We start from the raw sequence: 21,336 nt of genomic DNA on the forward strand, positions 1-21,336 counted from the left end.
TGGTCAGTCTATATATACACTAATCATAGGAACTACTGCTTGAAAGAGAATGGTAAAAAAAATATATTCTCTCAAATTCCCCAATCTAAAGGGTCTTTCACAGAAACGTAGTAATCTTGGTGTCCAAGCCCTTTCACAGACACATGAAGTTAGCTGGCAGCTGAAAGCTTAAGGGAAGCACTACAGCCTTTCCTGCTTTAATGTATACTCTAGGATTTAGCACAAAGATCACAGCCAAGACTGTTTACAAGGTCAATAATCAGTCCTCTAGTCCTTAAAGTTTACAATTCCAATTCAATTTTCCTTATTCTCCTTCTCTTCTAGAATAACAGTGACCATGGAGAGAAAGCACGCTACCCGAATAGCTGTAGTATATCCTTATCTTCAGCCAGAAGGAACCTTGAAGAGCTTGGGAGACAAATGCTATGTATACCATCTGCTGTCTAGACTTGGCTTCTGGAGTATACAGTATAATTACAATTTTCCCAAAGGCCCTCATTATTATCCAGGAACACAGCAAGCAAAACAAAAGGACATATTAAAGTAATACATTTGGCAATGACCTATCACCATTACACACAATAAAGCTATCAACAACGTTCAGAGCTAATCAAGCCATAGCTTCCATACAAAAAGATATAACCGGTGAGCTCCTACTTAAGAGCTGCCATTTTACAGTTTGAATTTGAGGCACTAATCATACATCTGCTAGACAAGGAAGAAACGACTGTCATTAAGATATTAGAAGAAGGCTGGACCCCAGCACACAAACATTCCAGCAGCCCATCTCCTAGACAACAATTATTGGAATGCGAACAGCATGGTCCTCCACTTAAATAGAGATTATTCTAAGCAGTTTGTACCAGGCAGACGTTAAGACTATCAGATGTTAGCTGAAAATGTCAACATTTTTCAAGTGCTAAGCATCTTTAGGGAGATTAGGCATACAAATACAATTTGGAACAACAATATTCTTTACCCACAAATTTTATACATGTAACTTTCTATCTTTGGATGACACAACAACAGTAACATGCAGAGCAAGGCCCTTCAGTATGTCATTTCAGTTTGAGAGCAAACTACTAAGGTTCTTTAGGTTTTGCTCTTAACTCTTCTTATGCTGATTTCAGCTGCTCTGTATTAATTCCTAACATTAACCTCAGCACGCTCAAACACTTCTTGTATGTAAAAAGAACTTCCAAAAATACAAACGCTTGAAAAGTCTTTCAACAAACTTCCTGCAGAAAGTTCTTCATCTGTCTTTTTTGAGTTGTGTGAAGAGAAGAACACTTTCTTCATTCAGAAGATTACGTATGTTATATCCATTTCCTACAAATAAAAACAGAGAAAGTTTTCTTTAGAAACCACTAGCAATTTTTGAAGTCCTGTTCTGTCTTCAGCCAAGTGTATTTTTATTTCATGTATTTTAACAGAATAAATATTAGCCCCTAATCTAGGATGCCACTCCTACAGGCATATCATTGCATTTCAAAGAGATAACAAGGAACACAGCTGGTGTCATTTATTCTAACCTGTGGTAAGAATGAAGTGCATCTTTGCTGAGAAGATTTTTACTGAAAAGAATATAATGGGCTTGAGCTCTCAGCTCTCAAAACCCTCAAGAAAACTGTGCGGTGACTGAATTTACTTTAATTTATTCCTACAGAAAAATTCAATAAAAACTGCACATGGAAACTTTGCAGATCTTCACTTGGGATTTGAATTCTAACATGACCACAAATAAAAAAACCACCTTGTCGTGGTTTAGTCCGAACCAGCCACCGGGCGAGCAACAGATGCTTCCCACCACCTCTCTTCAAAGAGAGAGGCAGAGGAGGGAAAAAGAGACTCATGAGTTCAGAAGGTACTAAACTACATTAATACTAATAATAAAATAAAAAAGAAAATAATGAAATATATACAAAACCACATCAAGCTCCCAGGATGACAATCAGGTCATTGGCTGGCACTGGGGAAATCCCAGACTGAACTCAGTGACGGACAAGAACTGGATTCCAGATCTGGATTTCGGATCGGGATCAAAGGCAGATGAACAGAGTCCTCCTCGGACACCAGCCATTGAAGAAAGAGGGCTGACCCTTTGGTCCCTCAGCTTTTATACTGAGCACGAGGCAGATGGGACGGAATACCCCGCTGGTCAGTTTTGGGTCACCTGTCCTGTCCGCTCCTCCCCGCAGGTGGGACCCCTCTACACTTTTCCGCTTCCGACCCTCCAACGGGGCAAATAACAAAGTTAGCTGCCCTTGGGTGGTATAGCAATAGGTATAAGCAAGAGCCTCTCTGCATACCATGCCTGGGCATCAACTATAAGCATAGGCCTTATCACTCTGGGAGTGAACAGCATCTCCACAATATGCTGTTAATTTCAGTAGTTAGAAGAGGCCCAGCTAAAAAGTAAAGTTACTGAACAAAATTGGTCCTGTTTTACCTCAAAACAGGACATTCCACCCCTTATTCCATACCATACCTCAAACCAGGACACATCTAAAGGGGACTGAACGTCGGGAATGCGCAACATCCTAACATTCATATACGGCCACAATTACTGAATTACAAAGAGATCACCCACCACAACCATTGCATTGCCCATCCAAGCGCACTGAGACACATCAAAAAGCGGGGAAGAATGGAAATAGATCCTTACAGCCATATGAAACTTTCAGCAGTTTATATAAACTGCTTTCCCACAAAGCAGACTACAAAATCATCTCTGCAGACCCCTAAACTTTTAAGATTAAAACAAACACAAAAAAAAAGCTTCCAAGCATTAACTGAACAATGATTGTTCAATCAGGATGCCATGGTGAAAAGTTAATGGAAAAACACATGGTAACTTGTCATTTTCTAACATATCTTCGTTACAAAAACGCTGTACAAAAAGCTCACTACAGCCTGCTTTACAACTACTACAAACTCTCCTGACTATTGTCTTATCCACTGAAGGATAAGTTCCTGTGTGGAATTCATTCAACTTCTATCTCAGATGGGCAAAATCAGAGGTGTCTAAATTCTCAACAACCCACATGAAGTTAGAACTTGTTCAACAAGACATTCTGCACCTTCTGTATCTCAAGCATGAAGTGTAAAATATGGTGAACCGATCCAAATGAATTTTCATAATTTTACATAGAAAAAACAGCAGATGGTGACCAATTATATTAACCATCACTACATCAAGCTGTCTGTGAAGTTTCCCCAACATTAAAGCTAAGGAGAGAACCAGAACACCAAGCGAAATTCACTCTTAAAACTTGGTAGTGTCATCAAAAACTTTGAAGCCAACTGACATAAACAAGCAGTGTTCGTATCACTGCATTCAAAGGTTAGGTCATCAACCCACGTCCAGTGTTGAGTCACATTCCTTTCTTCATAACTCTATATGGAATGGACTGAGAGCAGCCTTGAGAAGGACTTGGGGGTGTTGGTACGCGAGAAGCTCAACGTGAGCCACCAACGTGTGCTCGCATCCTGAGCTGCATCAAAAGAAGTGTGGCCAGCAGGACAAGGAAGGTGACTCTGCCCCTCTACTCCACTCTCATGAGACCCCACCCGGAGTACTGTGTCCAGCTCTTGGGCCCTCTACATAAAAAGGACATGGACCTGTTGGAGCGGGTCCAGAAGAAGGCCACGGAGATGATCAGAGGGCTGGAGCACCTCTCCTGTGAAGACAGGCTGAGAGAGTTGGGGTTGTTCAGCCTGGAGAAGAGAAGGCTCCAGAAAGACCTTATAGCAGCTTTCCAGTATGTGAAGGGGGCCTACAAGAAAGCTGGAGAGGGACTTTTTCCAAGGGCATGTAGTGATAGGACAAGGCATAATGGCTTCAAACTTGGAAGAGGATAGATTTAGAACACATCCAGAAAAAAATTTTCACTATGAGGGTGGTGAGGCACTGGATCAGGTTGCCCAGGGAAGTTGTGGATGCCCCATCCCTGGAGGTGTTCAAGGCCAGGCTGGATGGGGCTCTGAGCAACCTGGTCTAGTGGGAGGTGTCCCTGCCCATGGCAGGGGGCTTGGAACTAGGTGATTTTTAAGGTCCCTCCCAACCTAAACCATTCTATGATTCTATACTTTGCCACTCTCTACTCAAACTTATCTTTTCCCATCACTCAGTTTGGTTTTGCTTCCTAGCATGCTAATTCAGCCTCATCCATCTCCAACAAATTGGTTTTAAACACATGTACTTACCTGCTGGAACATAGAAGTAGGCCCCTGTAGTCAGATAATATGATGTCTTATGTAAGGTAACAATAATTTTGCCGTGGATAACATGGAAGGCCTTAATGAAAGTGAAAGAGTTCCAAGATCAGTAATTTTTCCTTCACAAACATTTAAGAAAGTTATCCAAGAAAACATACTCTTTGTTTTGCATACATGTTGTAACAAAGATCAAAAAAGAAATAAGCAGGGCTGCAATCCCTTTTTCCCACCCTGCTGAAAAATAAGGCGCACAACTTCAAAAAAAAAAAAAATAAAAAAGGAAAGGGGGGAGGGGTAGAGGCCAATTTTATTTATTTGACACTTCTATTTTGCCTGTGAGCTCCAGGCAGTAAGTGTACATGGACATACAGATTTAATGTAAAGCAAAGCAGTGCAATGTGCATGCAAAGTGCCTCTAGCAAGTTTCTCAGGTTATAATTGGTTTTACAACTGAAATGACTGATCAATGTTTCCTGTATTTATTGGCATTATAGGAGAAAAAAACCCTGAAAAACCTGTCAACTTTGTATGCTACTTCTAACCATTCTAAGATTTTCTGTTCACGTAGTCCATTTTATAAAAATAAGAAAAAAAGCATACTTACTACTGTATCTATGTGAACAAACTGATGTCCCTTTTCTTTAAGTGGTTTCAAAATCAATCTACCAACGGCAAAAGCAGATGTATTCAAATTTTTGTATACTTCTACTGTTTCATCTCTGAAGACGCATGTGTGACTGCTTTCAGTGTTAACACATTCTACAAAAAAAAATCCAGACTACCATTAATGCTAACACATAATTAGTCTTGCTACTTGCTCAGTAACTACTTATTATATCATATGCATTACATATTGTTTCAGTGCAACACCCTCAAGAGCTAGACTTCATATACAGCTGAAAAAGCAGAACACTTTTTGTATCTCCCTCAGAATTTTCTCCACAAGAGCAATGAATATTTCAACAGCTCACTTTTTTATGCCCAAAATGGCATGAACAATTTCATAATTCAGGAAGGCCCTTGGTCACATTCCCTCAACTCACCTAGAAGTACTTCCTTATTTGTTACTGGGTCCAGTACAGGAGTTGGCTTTGAAGCATCAGCTAGGATGTGATTCAAATTTGCAGGTATGTCACTTCCTGAGGCAAAAAAAACCAAACCAAAAACAGAAAAATAATCACTCTACATTTTAAAAACTTAATTATTTAACCACAACTTTTCCACAATTTTATATTTCACACATAAGTACTTTAATTTTTTTTATTGACTGAACAGCCTGAACACACTTTCTTCAAATAATAGAAAACCACCTATAACAATTCTTTGAAAATGTAATTTTCATTGGAATTATTTTTGTGTGTAATGGATAAAGGGTCTCTAAATCCTAAAGAGTTTTCCAGGGTAATGCCAACTATTTACCCTATGCTATTAATGACAAGTATTTACTCAAAAGTATCTACATTTTAAAAGAAATGCTTTTCTAGTAACAGATGCTGAGAGGATATTAAGAGAAGATATAAAATACATGGAGAAGTAGTTTTTTCCTTTTGCCTACTGCTGATGGCCATCAGGAGACTTAAGAGATAAAAGCGTTCAGAAGAATAAGCACACGTTCAACTTTCCAATACCATTACAGGAATCTCACTGTAAGTTGTAAATCAGACAACGATTTCTATAATAAAAAGGATTTTTCCAGAGAAGGTAATAGCCTAAGAATTGATGACAGCCTTACACTTTTCAAATGGAAAAGAGACGCTGGAGAATGCTCACGACAGAATATATACCCCAAAGCTCTCTTGCAGAACTCTCTTAAACAGACAATTTTAGCTCCACAGTGCACAGGAAATTTCTTCAAATGCAGTCAGAACAAGGCTGTTGAAGGCAAACTATAGCAATTTATAGGCACTCATGGCTGCTAAAATACTCTTACGCTAAGACAATCAGGGGTAGGAAGAAAGCTACGGAGTTTGAAATAGCTTTGTTCCAACATAATCATCTCTATAAAAAGCAGCAGCAACAGGTGCAACTCTATAGCTATAACCACAGTAATTTTAATCGTTATCAAAATTTAGGAATTTGTCCTAGAATCCTACTCAGCTGACGGTCCTTATACACATCACTTAAAATTCAAGGATGCTAGTGAAAGATTATCTCTCAGGAAGCAAAAGGAAATCCATCACCTCTGCAAGACTGCTCAAACGCACCTAAAGCAACCAAGAATTCTTGTAAGATACAGTATGAACAGTCACTACCAGCTCAGGTTTACATGGACTGCAAATGATTTCTATTAAAACACAAACTGTACTTAGATCAAAGGTTGATCTAGACCAGGACCCTGTCTCCCATCAATAGCCAAAAGCAAGTACCCCTTCCATCCCTGAAAATGCTATAAAGAGTAATGGCACTTCCATGGAATACTTTCCACCTCTAACATGGAGCTCACACAATTTATTTAGAGCTATTAACAGTTAAGTCTTCTGTGAATTTATCTGGTTTTCACCTTGAATCTACATAAGTATTTTTATCCACAGTATACTGGGGCAGGGAGCATACAGTGAGAAGTGCCACCTAATTTTGTTTGAAAAACCCAGCTCTCACTATCTTCCTTCCGCAAGTTCTAGTTCTTGTGTTTAAAAACAAGCAAAAAAACCCAACAAAATAAAGCACAATTTATTTCTATTCCCCTTCTCTGTGCCACTTGTGATTTTATAGGTCTTTCTCACACCTCCGCAGTACTCTCTTCAGGGCTGAGAAGCCTTCACCATTTAGTTGCTTCTTGTACAGAAGTCCTTCCATGTTTTTGACAAGCTTTCTCTGAACCTTCAGTAGTCCTACTACTTTCTTTTTGAGGTAAGGAATAAAATTTATATGCAACACCAGAAAATCAGAAATTTGTACCAACACTGACTGTCTTCCTTATTTCTCTAATATTATTTCAGCCCTGATTTGTTTTAGAACTGTGTCAGGACCATATGGCATTTTCCATGTTTATTAGCATTTGTTTTATTTGTTCTGTAACTTCATGTAGAAAAATTTCTGTCTCAAACAAAAGCTCGAGACAGTCCCCATAAAGAAAGATTCTTTAGCATCAAAATATCTTCCACAGAGCACAACAAAAATAATTTGGCTTTTGGACTCCATCTCCCTTTTCTGAGCACTACCTACATACTTATTATCTACTGGCCATAGAGGCTCTAGCAAAGCTTCCTGTTCCTCTTTGTTCAAACACAGATTTTTTGCCCGCTTTCAACCATTTCATGCACTATTCTTAAAGCTCTCTCCTCACCTACCTTGTTATGATTTTGTATTTAACCTACAATAGCCGAAAACTCTATTGACACCATATGCTGCCTTTTCGGATGTGGTATTACAGGTACCACTAACATGATCAGAAGTTTTTATACCTTACCTGTGCATTATGAAACGAAACACATTAGCATCATTAATCAATGAGCTGAACAAGGACAAAGTACAGCTTATTTTTTTCAGCTCCTGCTTTAAAAGCACCACAACACTTTCGGACATGTACTGTCTCTCTTCCTTTCTAAAGCTGAGAAGTTAAAGCTTTTACAACGAGATTACACAGCACTGCTATACATACATAAGAACAGTTCTTTCCACATCAGATCACATTAATACATTTCATTATAAAATTATTTTCACCCAGAATCAAATTTTACAGTAGAAAAATCTTACAGCAATAGAGTTTTTGATTACAGATTTTATTTTTTTTAAGTATCACAAGAAAAAGTCTGTTTTCGTACTTGTTTCACATCTTTGCTGCTTGTCACCATCACTCCTCTGTTTAATCTGCCTCTGAGGTCCTGTTTCTGGACATACTATTCCACTAATCATAAGTCCTCCTGAAACAAAAGAAAGTTAAACTTTCTTAGTTCATGAACTTGTTAGTTAATGAACTAAAGAAAGTTCATTAACTCATAATAATTTTACAAGAATGCAGACTTGCATAACCAACAAGCATTTTAGTTGAGAATGTATTTCCTTAACGCTGAACTTCTCACACAGCTTTAGGAAGCCAGAACAAACCAAAAAGCTTTTCAACATCAAGTGTTTTGGAGTGCAATGCAACTTGAGACTTTTTGAAAATTTGATCATATTTCAATCAAAGAACATTTCAGAAAGCCATGACGCCAGAGTCGATTTTTAAGACAAAATATCAATTTTAGGGATGGAAAGATATACTATTTCAAGCAGACTAATTAGGAAAGGGACAAATTAGGCTGCATTGTCAGAAAAAATCCCTGAGAACAAGACATGTTCTATCACTTAGGGAATTTAACACTGAGACTGGATAAACCATTAAGAGTATCTGCTCTGGAGAACAAGCCCCACACAAAGAGAAATGCTCCAATGAATGATCCAGTAGATTGTCTCTTTTTCTGGTATCATACAGAATCTTTGATGTAATAAACATACTAGTACAGAGAAACCATTTTGTTCTTCCCTAAACATTTAAGGCAGGGGTACTTAAGATGTTCTGCTGACACTATTTCTAGCTGACACAAGAGTATCAGGAGAGAAAAAGACTACACAGAAAGATGATTAAATAGTTCGAGACCAAAAATAATGTGTTGAGGTTTTTTTCAAATTACCAAACAGTAAGCATCTCAAAGTTTTCATGGTACAAAAGCAACCCACAGATTCCTCTTAAATGCCCCATCAGGAGAAAGCAAATAGGTATTTTGGAACTAATACCTGAAGGCCCCATCGTATAGTTAACGCGCTCGCCTCGCCAATACTCCAGAGGTTTTAGTCGTATTCTTTTTGTCCGACGAACATTAGGTGTGTTGGAAGGCATCACTAATTTAAAGGATGAAATCATTCACATTAAGTATGAAAGGAAAATTCAGAAATGGAAAACATTAAGTACCCTTTCCTGTTGTTCCGTATCAGGTGGTCACCACTTCCCAGCTGATATTTGTATCACATTGCTACCATGACAGGAAAAGGGAATCAAGTCATGACAAAAGCCTTCTTTTGCATACATCAGTATTTCACTCTCCTTTTTCTTAAGCAGTCACCATGGTGACTTTACGTTCGATTTCATTCTATGTATCTTAGCGAATCAGTTAGATACAGACATCAGGGGCTCAAGCACAACTGTGAAGACAAAGCTCTCAACAAAGACTAAGAACCCTGCCTAAATCTGAGGGATTTCATTAGCAACAGTGACGAGGCACTGCCTTGGTTATGGCAAGAAGAGAGTAACAGAGACTGCATAAGCAGCTCCCTGCTCTTCTTGCAGACTCTGAAGTCCCATCTCCAAGGTCCAGAAGAGCAGCACTTTTGCCAGCAGAAACCCCACACATTTCTAAGACTTCTCAGACATTTATCTTCAGACTTTCTTATTACATAGTCTCAATTTACAATTTTTCTAAGCTGCCATATATGAATACAGTAAGATTCGATATTTTAGTGTTTGTAAGAAAGAATAAAAGTTGAGGGCAGATTAGTCAAGAATAAATGCTAAAAATAAAAATGTTAAATAAAAAAAACTTGCTGAAATAGTTTTTGAAGGTAGACAACTATTGTTTTGTGCATAAAACAGTAATGAAGGGAACAAAAAACAATAAAAACAGACTAGTGCGGGACCACAGTCGACTGCATGCCCATTGTTCCATCCTATCCAGACTCAGACCACCACAGAAGGCAGGTTATTTGCACCCTCAGTTACTCTGTGTAAAACTAATTCAAACTCTTACTGTTTTTACTGAATTGTAAAGTGTGTTGACTCAAATCAAATGAAAAATGGAAATGTGACATTTAAAAGATAATTGTTGAGTATAGTAATAAAAAACCCAAAAAAACAACACACTAGGTTTTTTAAAGTAACTTAAAAATTAGAGCAGGGTTATAGTAACCTGAAGAACTAATAAGCCTTATCTGTAAATATTTATTAACATATGAACCCATTTCTAGGTGCTTTCCTGTGTCTTCTACAGCAAAGTTTAAATCAAGTTGGAAATGCATTTGCATTTACGCACTTACATTAAGAAATTTTAAAATAATCTTACCTATTTTACGCCTTGCTACCTTGTCTGACAACAGTTCTTTTATTTGACGATTAAAGTCTTCAGAACTATCTGAAAATACATTCAAAAAACCATCGCTATAGGCATTTACTATTCCTGGCTTTTATTCAATATACCCACTAGAAGCAACCAAAGGTAATACAAGCAGAAGTCCCAATATTAGTGTTACCTCTAACACTTTTTTCATTAATCATATACGAAACCCAATATAGATAAACAGTATATGTAATAAGTTTTTAAACAGTGTACATATAGTTTTCATGTAACTTTCAAGCATTCAAGTAAATATTCCTCAGATCCATCCCTCTGATAAAACAAACATTGTCAAATTATAACTACACATATAATTTCATTGATCAAAGCGCAAGGTCATTCAGCTTTATACCACTCAAGCCTAAGTTTAGAACAAACTTCTTACCAGAACACACACTAAAACAGGTCTCTGAAGAAGGCGTTGAATGAACAAATAACATTCACAACTGGCTCTAAAACACTAACAAAAAGACTTTGTATCCCCGGGGCTCATATTCATTATGAGAATATGTGCAACTTGTATAGGGAAACTTAAAAGAAAACCATGTATTTTTAGGCAAACAGGCCATGTTCCATAACGCTGTGCAATTTGGTCTAGGGCGGCCTGAAGTGATTGTATATAGCACCATCACATGGCAACACACCAAACTGGTACAAACTGAGTCTAAAAAACTTGTTAAATGTAGTTTGGAAGGATAACTTTATCCTGGTAAACTTGATGCCAAACCATGTAGTGCTTGTCCTTCCAAAGCTAATACAATGTAAAGCTGGCATGCTGTACCACGTACTAAGGCAGAAATGTGACCACAGTCAATACAATCTGCATTTCTTATTCTGAACAAGCAGATTACAACAGAAATTACTGTACCATCAATTACAGATTATTAAGAACTTACATATAAAATGCAAGAAAATACCAACTTTAAACGTTACCTGAAGATGTATTATCCTCTTCACAAAACTTACTTCTGGAAGCAAATTTATCACGATGTTCTAGAACAGGACCGCTTGAAAGGTTAAAAAAAAAAAAATATGCCTGCTTGAATATGTTAAATGTCAAAGGAACATTACAGCGCTACCAAGAATAGCAAATCTAAGGGCTTTTCAGATCATGTGGGTTGGGGTTTCTTTCCTTCTAAACATCTGTCCGTACCAACTAGACAATGAAGTGTCTACTCTTAATTAGGCTGATAGTTAGGAATCACAGGTCTGAAACATAGAGGAGCAATTGATCAGGCCGACAAACTAGTGTTCACACCTTCTCTCTAAACAAGTTTCCTAAAAATCTTGACTTCTTTTTCTTTTTTCTCACTTCCAGAAGAAACAGACCCTCTATTCTCCTCTGTAGCACTCCCATTCAAACAATTTTCCATAGACCATGATTATAGAAGTCCTTTAAATAAATGTTTTCCACACTGTAAGGAAAGGACAGTAAAATAGTTCGGAATTGTAATTTGTAATATGTATTCTGTCATAAAATCTCCCCCATAAAATGACAATAATTAGTGTGTACGTAACTCCACCAGACATTCTCTAGCAGCCAAATCACTTACAACAGGACTTCTCTTACAGCCTTAGCATTAGTACCCCCTAACCTTTCCTCCTTCCCCATCTGTGGCTATGCTTCACTGCTTCTACTGTGCCAGTGAAGTCCAGCTGTGAGCCACCTGAACTCCAAAACATGCATTTCAATACTAGATTAGCAAACCTACACTATAAATTTGTCCAATTTAGTCTGCAGGCTCACTTACAATAAAAAAAATAAGATTGTCTGTAGAATTACAACATAAGAATTTAGTAAATTCACAGACTGCCACTCCTGTTAGCTTTTTTATTAAGCTCACATCCCATGAAGGAGAAGGTATATGCATTTTTACATACACAGATGAGTCTGGATTGTAGGTACAGTTCTGTGCCCTACTTAACAGCAACTTTATTAGTACAGTTGTTATTAGTTCTAGGAGCACTGGTATTTCTGTTCAAAAATTTAAAAAAAAAAACAAAAAAAATCACACACTAATGTGGAATCAAGCCTCAAAAAAAAAAAATTTCCCAAAGGCAAAAAACTTACTATGAACCCTTATGCATGACAGGAAGAATTTTATTAGTTTATGAACTGTATTAGCACAGTATTTAAGCACCTCAGGCATGAACCACAATCCCTTTTCTACTAGGTTCTTTGCTGGTAGAACACAGAACACAGCAGCAGTACCAAACAGCTGTTCTGTCTCAGTGGGGCAGAAGTGGGATTAAATGCAAGTTTTGCAGACAACTCAGGAAATTACCTTTCACAACCCATGGACGCCTCAGCTGCAAAGTAATCTCTACAAGAGAAAAAATCATTATTACTATGTTTACTATTAAGTCAATTTTACTTACTGAGGGAACCTGTAGGTCAATAATTTTATGTACTAAACAGAACCATAAAAAAGACATTTTAAAAAAAATTAAAAAGCAATGCAAAGAACAGTGATTAAAAACTCAATTAGATTGGTTAAAGAAACGGCCTCTTTTGATTACCAATTATTAGTAAAGTTACTTCCACAAAAATAAATACAGCTGAAGAATTAAACACTGTATTTTCTCAATCTATAAACGAAGTAACAAACCTGACAGTGAAGTTATTCTATAGGTGGTGGGATTCGGTGTGCATGTGTGTCTTTTTTTTGTTTTTAAACTGGATCTGCTACTCAAGTCTCAAAAGAACACTTCAAAAATCCCAGCACAAGTTTCCTTAAGTAGAAGCAGACACTAGATTTGGCACCCCACCTTTGAGAACAGGATGCTGATTACACCACTTGGTCTCTCTATTAGCTATTCAACCAGACTGAAACTGTCACATAGTTCAATCGGACCATTACTGTTTAAATGTTAACAAAATGCGTTTCATTATCTACCAAGTTATACCACACTTGTAAGGAATTACATAAAAAGCTTACTGTAGTCCATGTTCTGTGTTATGTTTTCTTTTGTTATTTTTTATTTTCACAGCTGATAACTTCTGTTTTCTTCTGGCCGTGTCCTGCACAGAAGAGCTGTCAGAATCTGTTTGAGACTCAGTGTCCTCAGGGTTTGAGCAAACACCTTTACTGATTCTGCCACTACTCTTTTTGGGTGTCTTCCCTGAAGACTTAGCTGACAAATGTTTCTTTTCAGAATTCTTCACACTGTCTATGAGATGCTGTAGTGCTTTAACAATTTCGCTATCTGCACCACCAAGTGACTCCGTGTGCGCTACATTTTTAGGCGTTTCAGACTTAGCCGACTTCCGAATCCTGGAAGTCTGTAATTTCTGATGCGGCGATGAGGTAAACACTTCATTCGATTTTACCAGCTCTCTTTCAAGCTCTTCTTCTCCAGGTTCACTTTTAGAACTCTTCTTTCTTTTTAACTGAGGCTTTTTAGCACTAATTTTCTTGCCAGATTTTTTAAGCTTCTTCCTTGGAGTTTCTGCCCGTCTCTTAGCTGCTGTAGCTTTTGGAAGTTTCTGCTTAGCAGTTTGTTGCTCGTGAACTAAATGCTGAGCAGCTTTTGAAGCCGACTGTAGACGCTTGGAGGACCTGAGATTCTTTTTTGGAGACACAGTCTGCTCTTGCGGATGCGCAGTTGAAGGCATAGGTGAATCCTCACTTGTCACGACATTTGTTTTATGTTGTTCTGCATCAGATGCTTTTGTTTTCAATCCAGACGATGACGACATCAGTTCTTCAGCTTCTGGTTTCCAGGGCGTGTTGTTTTTCTGTTTTGAAGAGCCTTGTCCAAGTGCAGCCTTTTCAGTTTTTCCTATCAATACACAAAACACTGGGACATTAATATCTTTTCCCATTAAACCTGAAGATACATGTTGACATCTGAATGCATAAAAATAAATCAAAGAATCAAGCACACCCAAAACAAGTATCACAAAATCAGATTTTTCCCCGATGGTTAAAAGAAGGCTTTCTCTATAGTGTATGAAAAATCCAAAACAGAATTTCAGGTGTACTTCCAGTCTTTCCTAGCAGACAAAATGGGCAGAAATGTTACATTCAATCTGCTTTCCAGTTTTCAGTGCTTCCTGCTACAACACCCTACTCAAATAATTCCTAAAAAACTGATCCCCTCAAGTTCAAAACATATATCTTAACCTCATTTCTACAGAGAGAGGAGCAAAAGCTTGTGGGTACCTATCTTTTTGTCTGCTCATAAGAAAAGGAAACACTGCTAACAATTTTTAATGTCCTAACAGGAAGGGAGGGGGGGTGGGGAAGGGAAAAAAAAAAAAAAAAAAGAAGTAGTGAAGGCAGTCTGTCTCACTACCTTATATACACCCAAATCTAACCATGCAACTGAAACATCAATTGGGAATTCGTTAATGTCTCTCATCTACTTCATCTTTATTTCCCATTTAAACCAGTAGCAAAAAATTCCAGTAACATGACCTGGAAGAAGAAGTCTTAGGACCTGTTAAATAACTTACCCATACGAGTACTGGTTTGCCTTTGAGATTGAAGTACGTTTCCTTTACTGTTAGATGCTGGATCTGATTCTGATGTTCCTTTGAAGTCATGTACTCTGACATCCAAATCATCCATTTCCTCTTCAGTAAGTGCTTCAATCTGTGCTTTTCCACTCTTGCCTTTCTTACTCTCTGTCTTCTCCTTTTCAGATGGCTGAGATTTAGAAACAGGAGTTGCAGGGCCATCTTTTTTTGGTTTTTTGTTCTTACAGGGTATTGAAAGCCAATCTGATTCCTCAATTAAAAATTCACATTCATTTTCTATTTCTATATCTTGATCTTTCACAGGAGGAGGTGATGGTGGTGATACTGAGGCTGAATACCTAAAGAAAGGAAGGACAAAGAACCACATCATATGGGGGGGAAAAAAATTCATTTCAATCTTGCAAATTTAGTGGTGACTCTAGAACCTGTAAACATGCTACAGGACATTCTTCAGATGAATTATTATTAAGTTCCTGACTCACTGCCTTTTAGCTTCCAAAAAGAGCACAAGGCCTGCTTCTCCTTGCTTTGGCCTCATATTCACAACTCATTATTTCTCAGATGCTGGATAGTCAACTTCTTATCTAACCGGTCAGATCTATATTAGCTCTGAAAAACAGTGCTTGATCACTGCTAACTTCAGAATCACATAAGGTTTTCCTGAATCCTCCAACCTATCAAAACATTTCATGCTCAATCTGAAACACTATTCAACAGCTACAATTTTACTGGCAGACAAAAGCAACAGCACTGTTAAATCCTAACGGCATAAAACTTTGAAACAACTATACAAACCTCTTCTCAAGTGGCATTTTTCAGCAATGTTGGACTATCCCAAAACATTCTCCCAGATCACGTTTACAGATAAATGGTGCTCCAGTACCCAGGACTGGGTTATTTTACTAGCAGATTACATACCATGTTAAGCCTCAAAACAAACCTTTTTCCACGTGCTCCTGTTGCTACAGCTTCTAAGACAATGGAAGAGAAAGACTTCTGTTTCTGTACAGAAGACGTAGCAACACCTTGTGTTCCTTGCACAAGAACAACCTTCTCATCTCTCCCAGTCTGAGGTCCTTCCAAATTTTCAACTTCCATACAGCTCTTCACTGCAGCAGGAGCATTTCGGTCACCAAAATGTGATCTATGTATGAGAAACAGCATTCAAATATGATGCTATAAATCTTGAGTGCACATTAAAGTATCACGTGGATTGACAGATGCTCTCATTTTATCCTGCTGACAGCGTCTCACATCTCACGAATCAGCTTCCATTTGGTAATTTGCTGGAGCACAGGTTAGCAATACTACTTCCCAGCATAGTACCAAGTGTCCAAATCAACAACGCAACATGGGGTCAGCTTGCGACTCTTGATCAAAGTGAGGGCTGCTCAGCAAGACAAATTCCTAATTTTAGAGGAGAATGTGCTTCAGAAATTGTCAGGTTTCCCAGACCCTAGGTGCACTCTCTTCCCAATCTCACTCCACCAGTGGGAGCGCGATCACTCACTCCCATTGATCAATGGGATCAGTATCAGTCCCTCTCTATGATTTACCCTGGAGGTTCAGTCCTCCAAGGAAAGTAGAACTGTGGCTGGGACCACTGGCCACTATTGCAGCTGGGCTTCCAATTTTCCCAAGAGGATGTAATGATCACGACTAAAGTTGTTCTGCTTTGTATAAAACATTTTTATATTCAGAGTGAGAGAAACAATGACTGCTCATCTCTGCTTTAACAAGTTTTTTGTTAAATTTTAAGGTCAACACTGTCAATAGGATTCACTGAAAAAAATCTAGACTATCTAAGCAGCTGATAATTTGGGGCACTTATTCTGTGGAAAAGGAGTTCAAACCTATTCTGACAGGCTTCTTACACTTGGGTACTGCACTTTTGGGAATGAACCCTTACATTTAATAAAAAAAAAAATCTGTCCTTTCTAAACCCAGATATGGAAATTTTCTAAAAAGCTTGGAATTATTTCTAATGAGTTCACAATCCAAACTCATAAATGATTGAAACCACTGTGTTCCAAGGGCGGGTGGGGGACACACCACCACCAACACATTCAGCTCTACTTACATACATTCCGGAGAACTTCTCACTTCCTCCACAAGAAGAGGTGATCCAACAGACCCATAATCATCCTCAGAGTCCAAAGACACGGCAGGACTTTCGCATAGTGCTTCAACATCTTTTAATATATCATTTGCTTCTCTTTTAGACACAGAAGACTGTAGGTTATTAGAATCAGCTACGCAACCATGTATTGCACACTTCGGGGGCGATTCATGTGATTGTCCTGCCGTATAGAATAGATTTAATTCTTCTACTCAAAACCTTACAAAATTCCAAGATACAGTTACCCCAGAAAACTTAATTCAATGGTGCTACCAACCTCTGCTGCTGACTCTTTTTAGTGGTGATGCAGGTAAGGACTCTGCAGAATTACAGGCTCTTTTCACAGACTTAGTTAACCCTGCCTTTGGCTGTTATAGTCGATAACAAATAATGAGACAATGTAAAATATTTGATAAAGCAACAGTATTTTGACAGCAGTATGAATTTTCTACAGAACACAATAATTTCCTTCCTTTAATTCTTATCCATTTGAAGCACAGTTCTATTTTAATTAAACACTTCAATTTTCTATCACATAAGACTTTCTAAAACTAACTATAAATTTCAAAGAACAGGTAAAACAATGCGTACAGTAAAAATCAATTTGCAGCTTTGAACTGACATCCTGCTAGTCCACGGGCAAGCTGTTGACTCTTTTCATTAGAATGAACTAATTTAAACAATTTAATTCACCTTTATTAAGCCAGGCTGAGGTTTTGCAAGAATTACTTTGAGATTATACAGTATTCTAACATCAGACTAAAATAAACACTATTATAAATTATGCCTGTTCTCAACACTACCATTAATAGAATATCGTATTTTTACAATGAACTACTAGAATCAAAATATTAAAACTAAGTATACAAACTAGATTACTGGCATCCTTCTCTCAGACAGTACATTAACAAGTCCTTCAACTTGTTTCCACTCTTCAACAAAGTTACAGATAAACAAAGTTATTGTACAGATAACTGTTTATCAGGAGTTAACAAGCTGCTTTTACACAAGAATAATCTTTTGATTTTACTATCCATCAGACAGCTGCTAAGAACTGTATCCATATATCTGGCAAAGTGACTGAAACCAACCCCAATGGAGTCCAAGACAGCCATACCCACCACCAGTTATAATGCAGCATGATTCTAACTGTCCTGGACAAAAAGCTGAAAAAGCTTTCATTAGCAAAAACCCAAGAAAATAAGCTATTAAATAAATCTAATTATAGAATATTTACTAATAGAGCACAACAAACTAAGAAAAAAGCATTACCAACAACTATTACAGAAGGTTAAATCATAGCCTGAACTAAATCCTACAGAACAAAACTTGTACCCAAGTGAAACTGTACCCAATGCTATGTTGTGACAGTGCCATAACTAACTTACGCTTTGGCTCTGTGTTGAAGTCCTCTTCCTGCTGCTAACAGGAGTTGAGCAGTGGGTTGCACTTGGAGAGCTTATTGTAAGATCATTACCACAACCTATAAAGAAAAAACTATGAATAAGCAATTCTTGGAATTGTCCAGGTTTAATTTATTTTAACAAGTTGCTAAGGCTCAGAAAGTTCATGTAAATCCAAACAAGAAAGAAACCAGCTACTTGGGAAAAAATTACCTTTATAAGACTGCTAAGACACACTTTTAAGTGGCTTAGAAGGGGCTGCTTTTAAAGACAGTGAGAAAGACTTTATTTTTTATTTCTATTTATTTACTACTAAATATAATACAAGGAAGAAATTAATTTTCTCTTTAACCAGCAAATTAACTAAAACACCAAATAAAAGCTTACTTTCAAAACAATCCTGTACGAGTTTCAGTACATTTTGACCTGGCTGCACATCAATCTTAGTTCTAGAAAGAAGAGGGGAAAAAAAACTATTTTTCAATCAAAAATACTAAATGTTCCTATCCCAGCAATATAATAGTAAAGTTCTTACTACTTAATATTTTAGATTATTTCCACCAGTCCCAACTTTAATATTAATCAACCATTTCCACTTAGAAGTTTAGAAACTCGTTTAAATAAGGATTCCAGGAGAAAAAGATCCACTGCCACAGAATACGATGAGAATGAAGAAACCACTCTACAAAAAAGAAAACATACAACATGCAACAGCCCCCAAGTAAAACACCTTTGGGAGTCTCACTTGAAACAGACATTAAAAAAAAAAAAACAAAAAACAACAAAAACAAGTCAAGTAACGTTGCCTGCACAGTGATCCAGTCTCAGCAGACCCAGAAACGGAATATGTAGGCTGCACATCTATCCCTTCATATAAGGAGTCATCTGCTTCTTTTTCTACTGCTTATGCACAGGTATTCTGTGCTTCTACGGAAGTTTCAGCAGCAAGAATTTGCGTGATGTATCAAATCCATAAGTAAGCAAACAGCTCAACTGCTTGGATTACTATTTCAAACATCCCCAGGACAAATGAAAATGTCAGAAGTGATCCACTAGCTAGAACTCTTGAGTGGGCTTCCTCTTGAAAGGCAAAGTGTTTGCACAGGCTACTGCTTCCATGCTTAGGCAGCCTAGTTAGGGGTAGCTTAGGTATAGCTACACCACAGTCTGCAGCCTCAGCAGAGGAATACAAAGGAAATCCTTGGTGCTTTGTCCCCCACCACAATTTGCTCCTCCCACCACTAAGAAATTCAAAAAGTTTGGGAAACATCATAAGATCAGTTTAGTAAGATACACCCAATAGTTCTGACATTAAGCTTTCGGACAAAAATCAGTATAAGTTTTCCAAACAGTCTAAGAATCTAAGGATCTAAGAATAAAATTTTAAATGTTAATTACCCTTCTCCATGGCAGAATCTTGCTCTGTAGCCTTTTTTAAAATGATTCTGTGAAGAAATAAGAATCAATTTTTACTAAGCATGGTGACACTCAACAGAGAAACAAGTAAGCGACCAACCCCGTTTCTCATGCAAGCAAGTCTCGACGATACTCGATCCATCTGAAACAAGTGGGAGTTACTGCAGCCCTGTTTTCCCTAGAAAAACATGTCGTAGCTGCAGTAGCTACAACCCCTGTAACAACTGCCAGAAATTCAGCTGTCCTCAAGAACCATCAAGCACCTGTTGCACTTAAAGTCAGAGAGACTTACAGGAGACTTACATGACAGAAATCACAGAGAATCTACGGATTTGGTTAGCATTTCTGTGATGACTACAGAAATAATCTTTTAAGTAACAAAAAGGAATGAACTACCACAAAGCAAGCTAGGATATAACAAGACATCTGCTGCTCTGTAAGAACCGCTCATGCGGATATTCTTACCCTGTGTTTATCACAGGCAGAGCACGTTGATAGGCAGTGACAGCACGTTAGCTGTTCCACAGTAAAACTAAAGTCTTGATTAACTCCCTGCATTTCGTCATATACTTGAACTCTGAGTATCATCCAAGTCATTTGATAGCAGACAGGACTCCAGACATCTATTACCACAACTAGAGTAGTAATAATCCAAACAATAGTATACTATCAGCATTACTTTCTATGCCAACAAATGAAATAAAGCCTACTGAGCTGGGGACAGGCGAAGACTGTAGAGGATAAAAACAAAAAAGGGCAAGTCAAGGAAAATTAGAGAGCTAAGCAGAGTGCAATTTTTCACCAACGTGACAAGAAAATGTCTCACAAAAATTCTAAATGTTTAGAAAACAATTCTTTTGAGTAAACTGAAATAGAGCGCATGTGGGAGATTATCTAGTCCTAAGACAACAGAATTCCGCACATTTTTCCTAAATTTGCCATACCGACATTACTTTGCACTTCTTTGCTATTCATCTTTAGATACTACTTCTGGTACTAAGAATAACCAAAACTACTTAAGGATTTATTCCACTAAAAATTTTCAACATCCGCTTAAAATGGCAGGAAGAAACTCTAACACATGGGAAAACGACTGACCAAAAGTAATCATTTCAGAAACAGCGCAGAACCATACTCCACAGCAAATCAGTCACTCGGGCTTAAACTTCTTCCCTTGCAGCAGAGCGCAGTATAATCTACCGGCAAGCAACTTTTCGAAAGAAAAGTTCCTGCGACGGATTTAAAAGAGCTTTTAACAGTTCATTTATTGTTACGCGCGTACCCTTCGACACATAAAGAGCTTTTAAAACTTAAGCTCCCCGCTATACCTCTGACAGAGGCGGGTAGGAGGAAGCTGAGCACGTCTCTCGCACGCCCCGAAAAGAGTCACTGGTTCTTTTACGCGCTAACCCGTGAAAGGAAGATGTCCAGAGAGGAGGGGCAGCCGCAGCCGCAGGCAGCCTAAGGGAAACGGGGCTCCCCACAGACAAGCCCTCAGCGCAGAAGCGTTTATACCAGCAACGGGGGCCAAGAGGGAGGGCAGAGCGTTAACACCGGCCTCCCTTTCCTCAGGGGGAAGCAGGGGAGCCCCAGCGCCTCACCGCGCCGCCC

At 38.1% G+C, this 21,336-nt stretch overlaps 1 protein-coding gene across 1 annotated transcript in view; it reads right to left on the reverse strand.

Annotated features, from left to right (window-relative positions):
- Positions 1-20,283, reverse strand: part of CENPC (centromere protein C) — a 28,585-nt gene extending 8,302 nt beyond the window's left edge. Inside the window, exons 1-18 of the mRNA XM_009881141.1 lie at positions 20,191-20,283; positions 19,708-19,754; positions 18,697-18,758; positions 18,295-18,389; positions 17,184-17,268; positions 16,868-17,087; positions 15,728-15,931; positions 14,764-15,125; positions 13,244-14,087; positions 12,590-12,628; positions 11,238-11,311; positions 10,254-10,322; positions 8,935-9,039; positions 7,983-8,081; positions 5,262-5,357; positions 4,823-4,977; positions 4,207-4,297; positions 1,256-1,329 (exon numbers count right to left, since the gene is read on the reverse strand). Of these exons, the coding sequence (XP_009879443.1) occupies positions 1,256-1,329; positions 4,207-4,297; positions 4,823-4,977; positions 5,262-5,357; positions 7,983-8,081; positions 8,935-9,039; positions 10,254-10,322; positions 11,238-11,311; positions 12,590-12,628; positions 13,244-14,087; positions 14,764-15,125; positions 15,728-15,931; positions 16,868-17,087; positions 17,184-17,268; positions 18,295-18,389; positions 18,697-18,758; positions 19,708-19,754; positions 20,191-20,283 (2,814 nt within the window). The remainder of the gene's footprint in view (positions 1-1,255; positions 1,330-4,206; positions 4,298-4,822; positions 4,978-5,261; positions 5,358-7,982; positions 8,082-8,934; positions 9,040-10,253; positions 10,323-11,237; positions 11,312-12,589; positions 12,629-13,243; positions 14,088-14,763; positions 15,126-15,727; positions 15,932-16,867; positions 17,088-17,183; positions 17,269-18,294; positions 18,390-18,696; positions 18,759-19,707; positions 19,755-20,190) is intronic.
- Positions 20,284-21,336: the final 1,053 nt, after the last annotated feature.

The sequence above is a fragment of the Charadrius vociferus genome, unplaced genomic scaffold, assembly GCF_000708025.1.
Source record: "Charadrius vociferus isolate BGI_N301 unplaced genomic scaffold, ASM70802v2 scaffold953, whole genome shotgun sequence".
Taxonomy (NCBI): Eukaryota; Metazoa; Chordata; class Aves; order Charadriiformes; family Charadriidae; genus Charadrius; species Charadrius vociferus.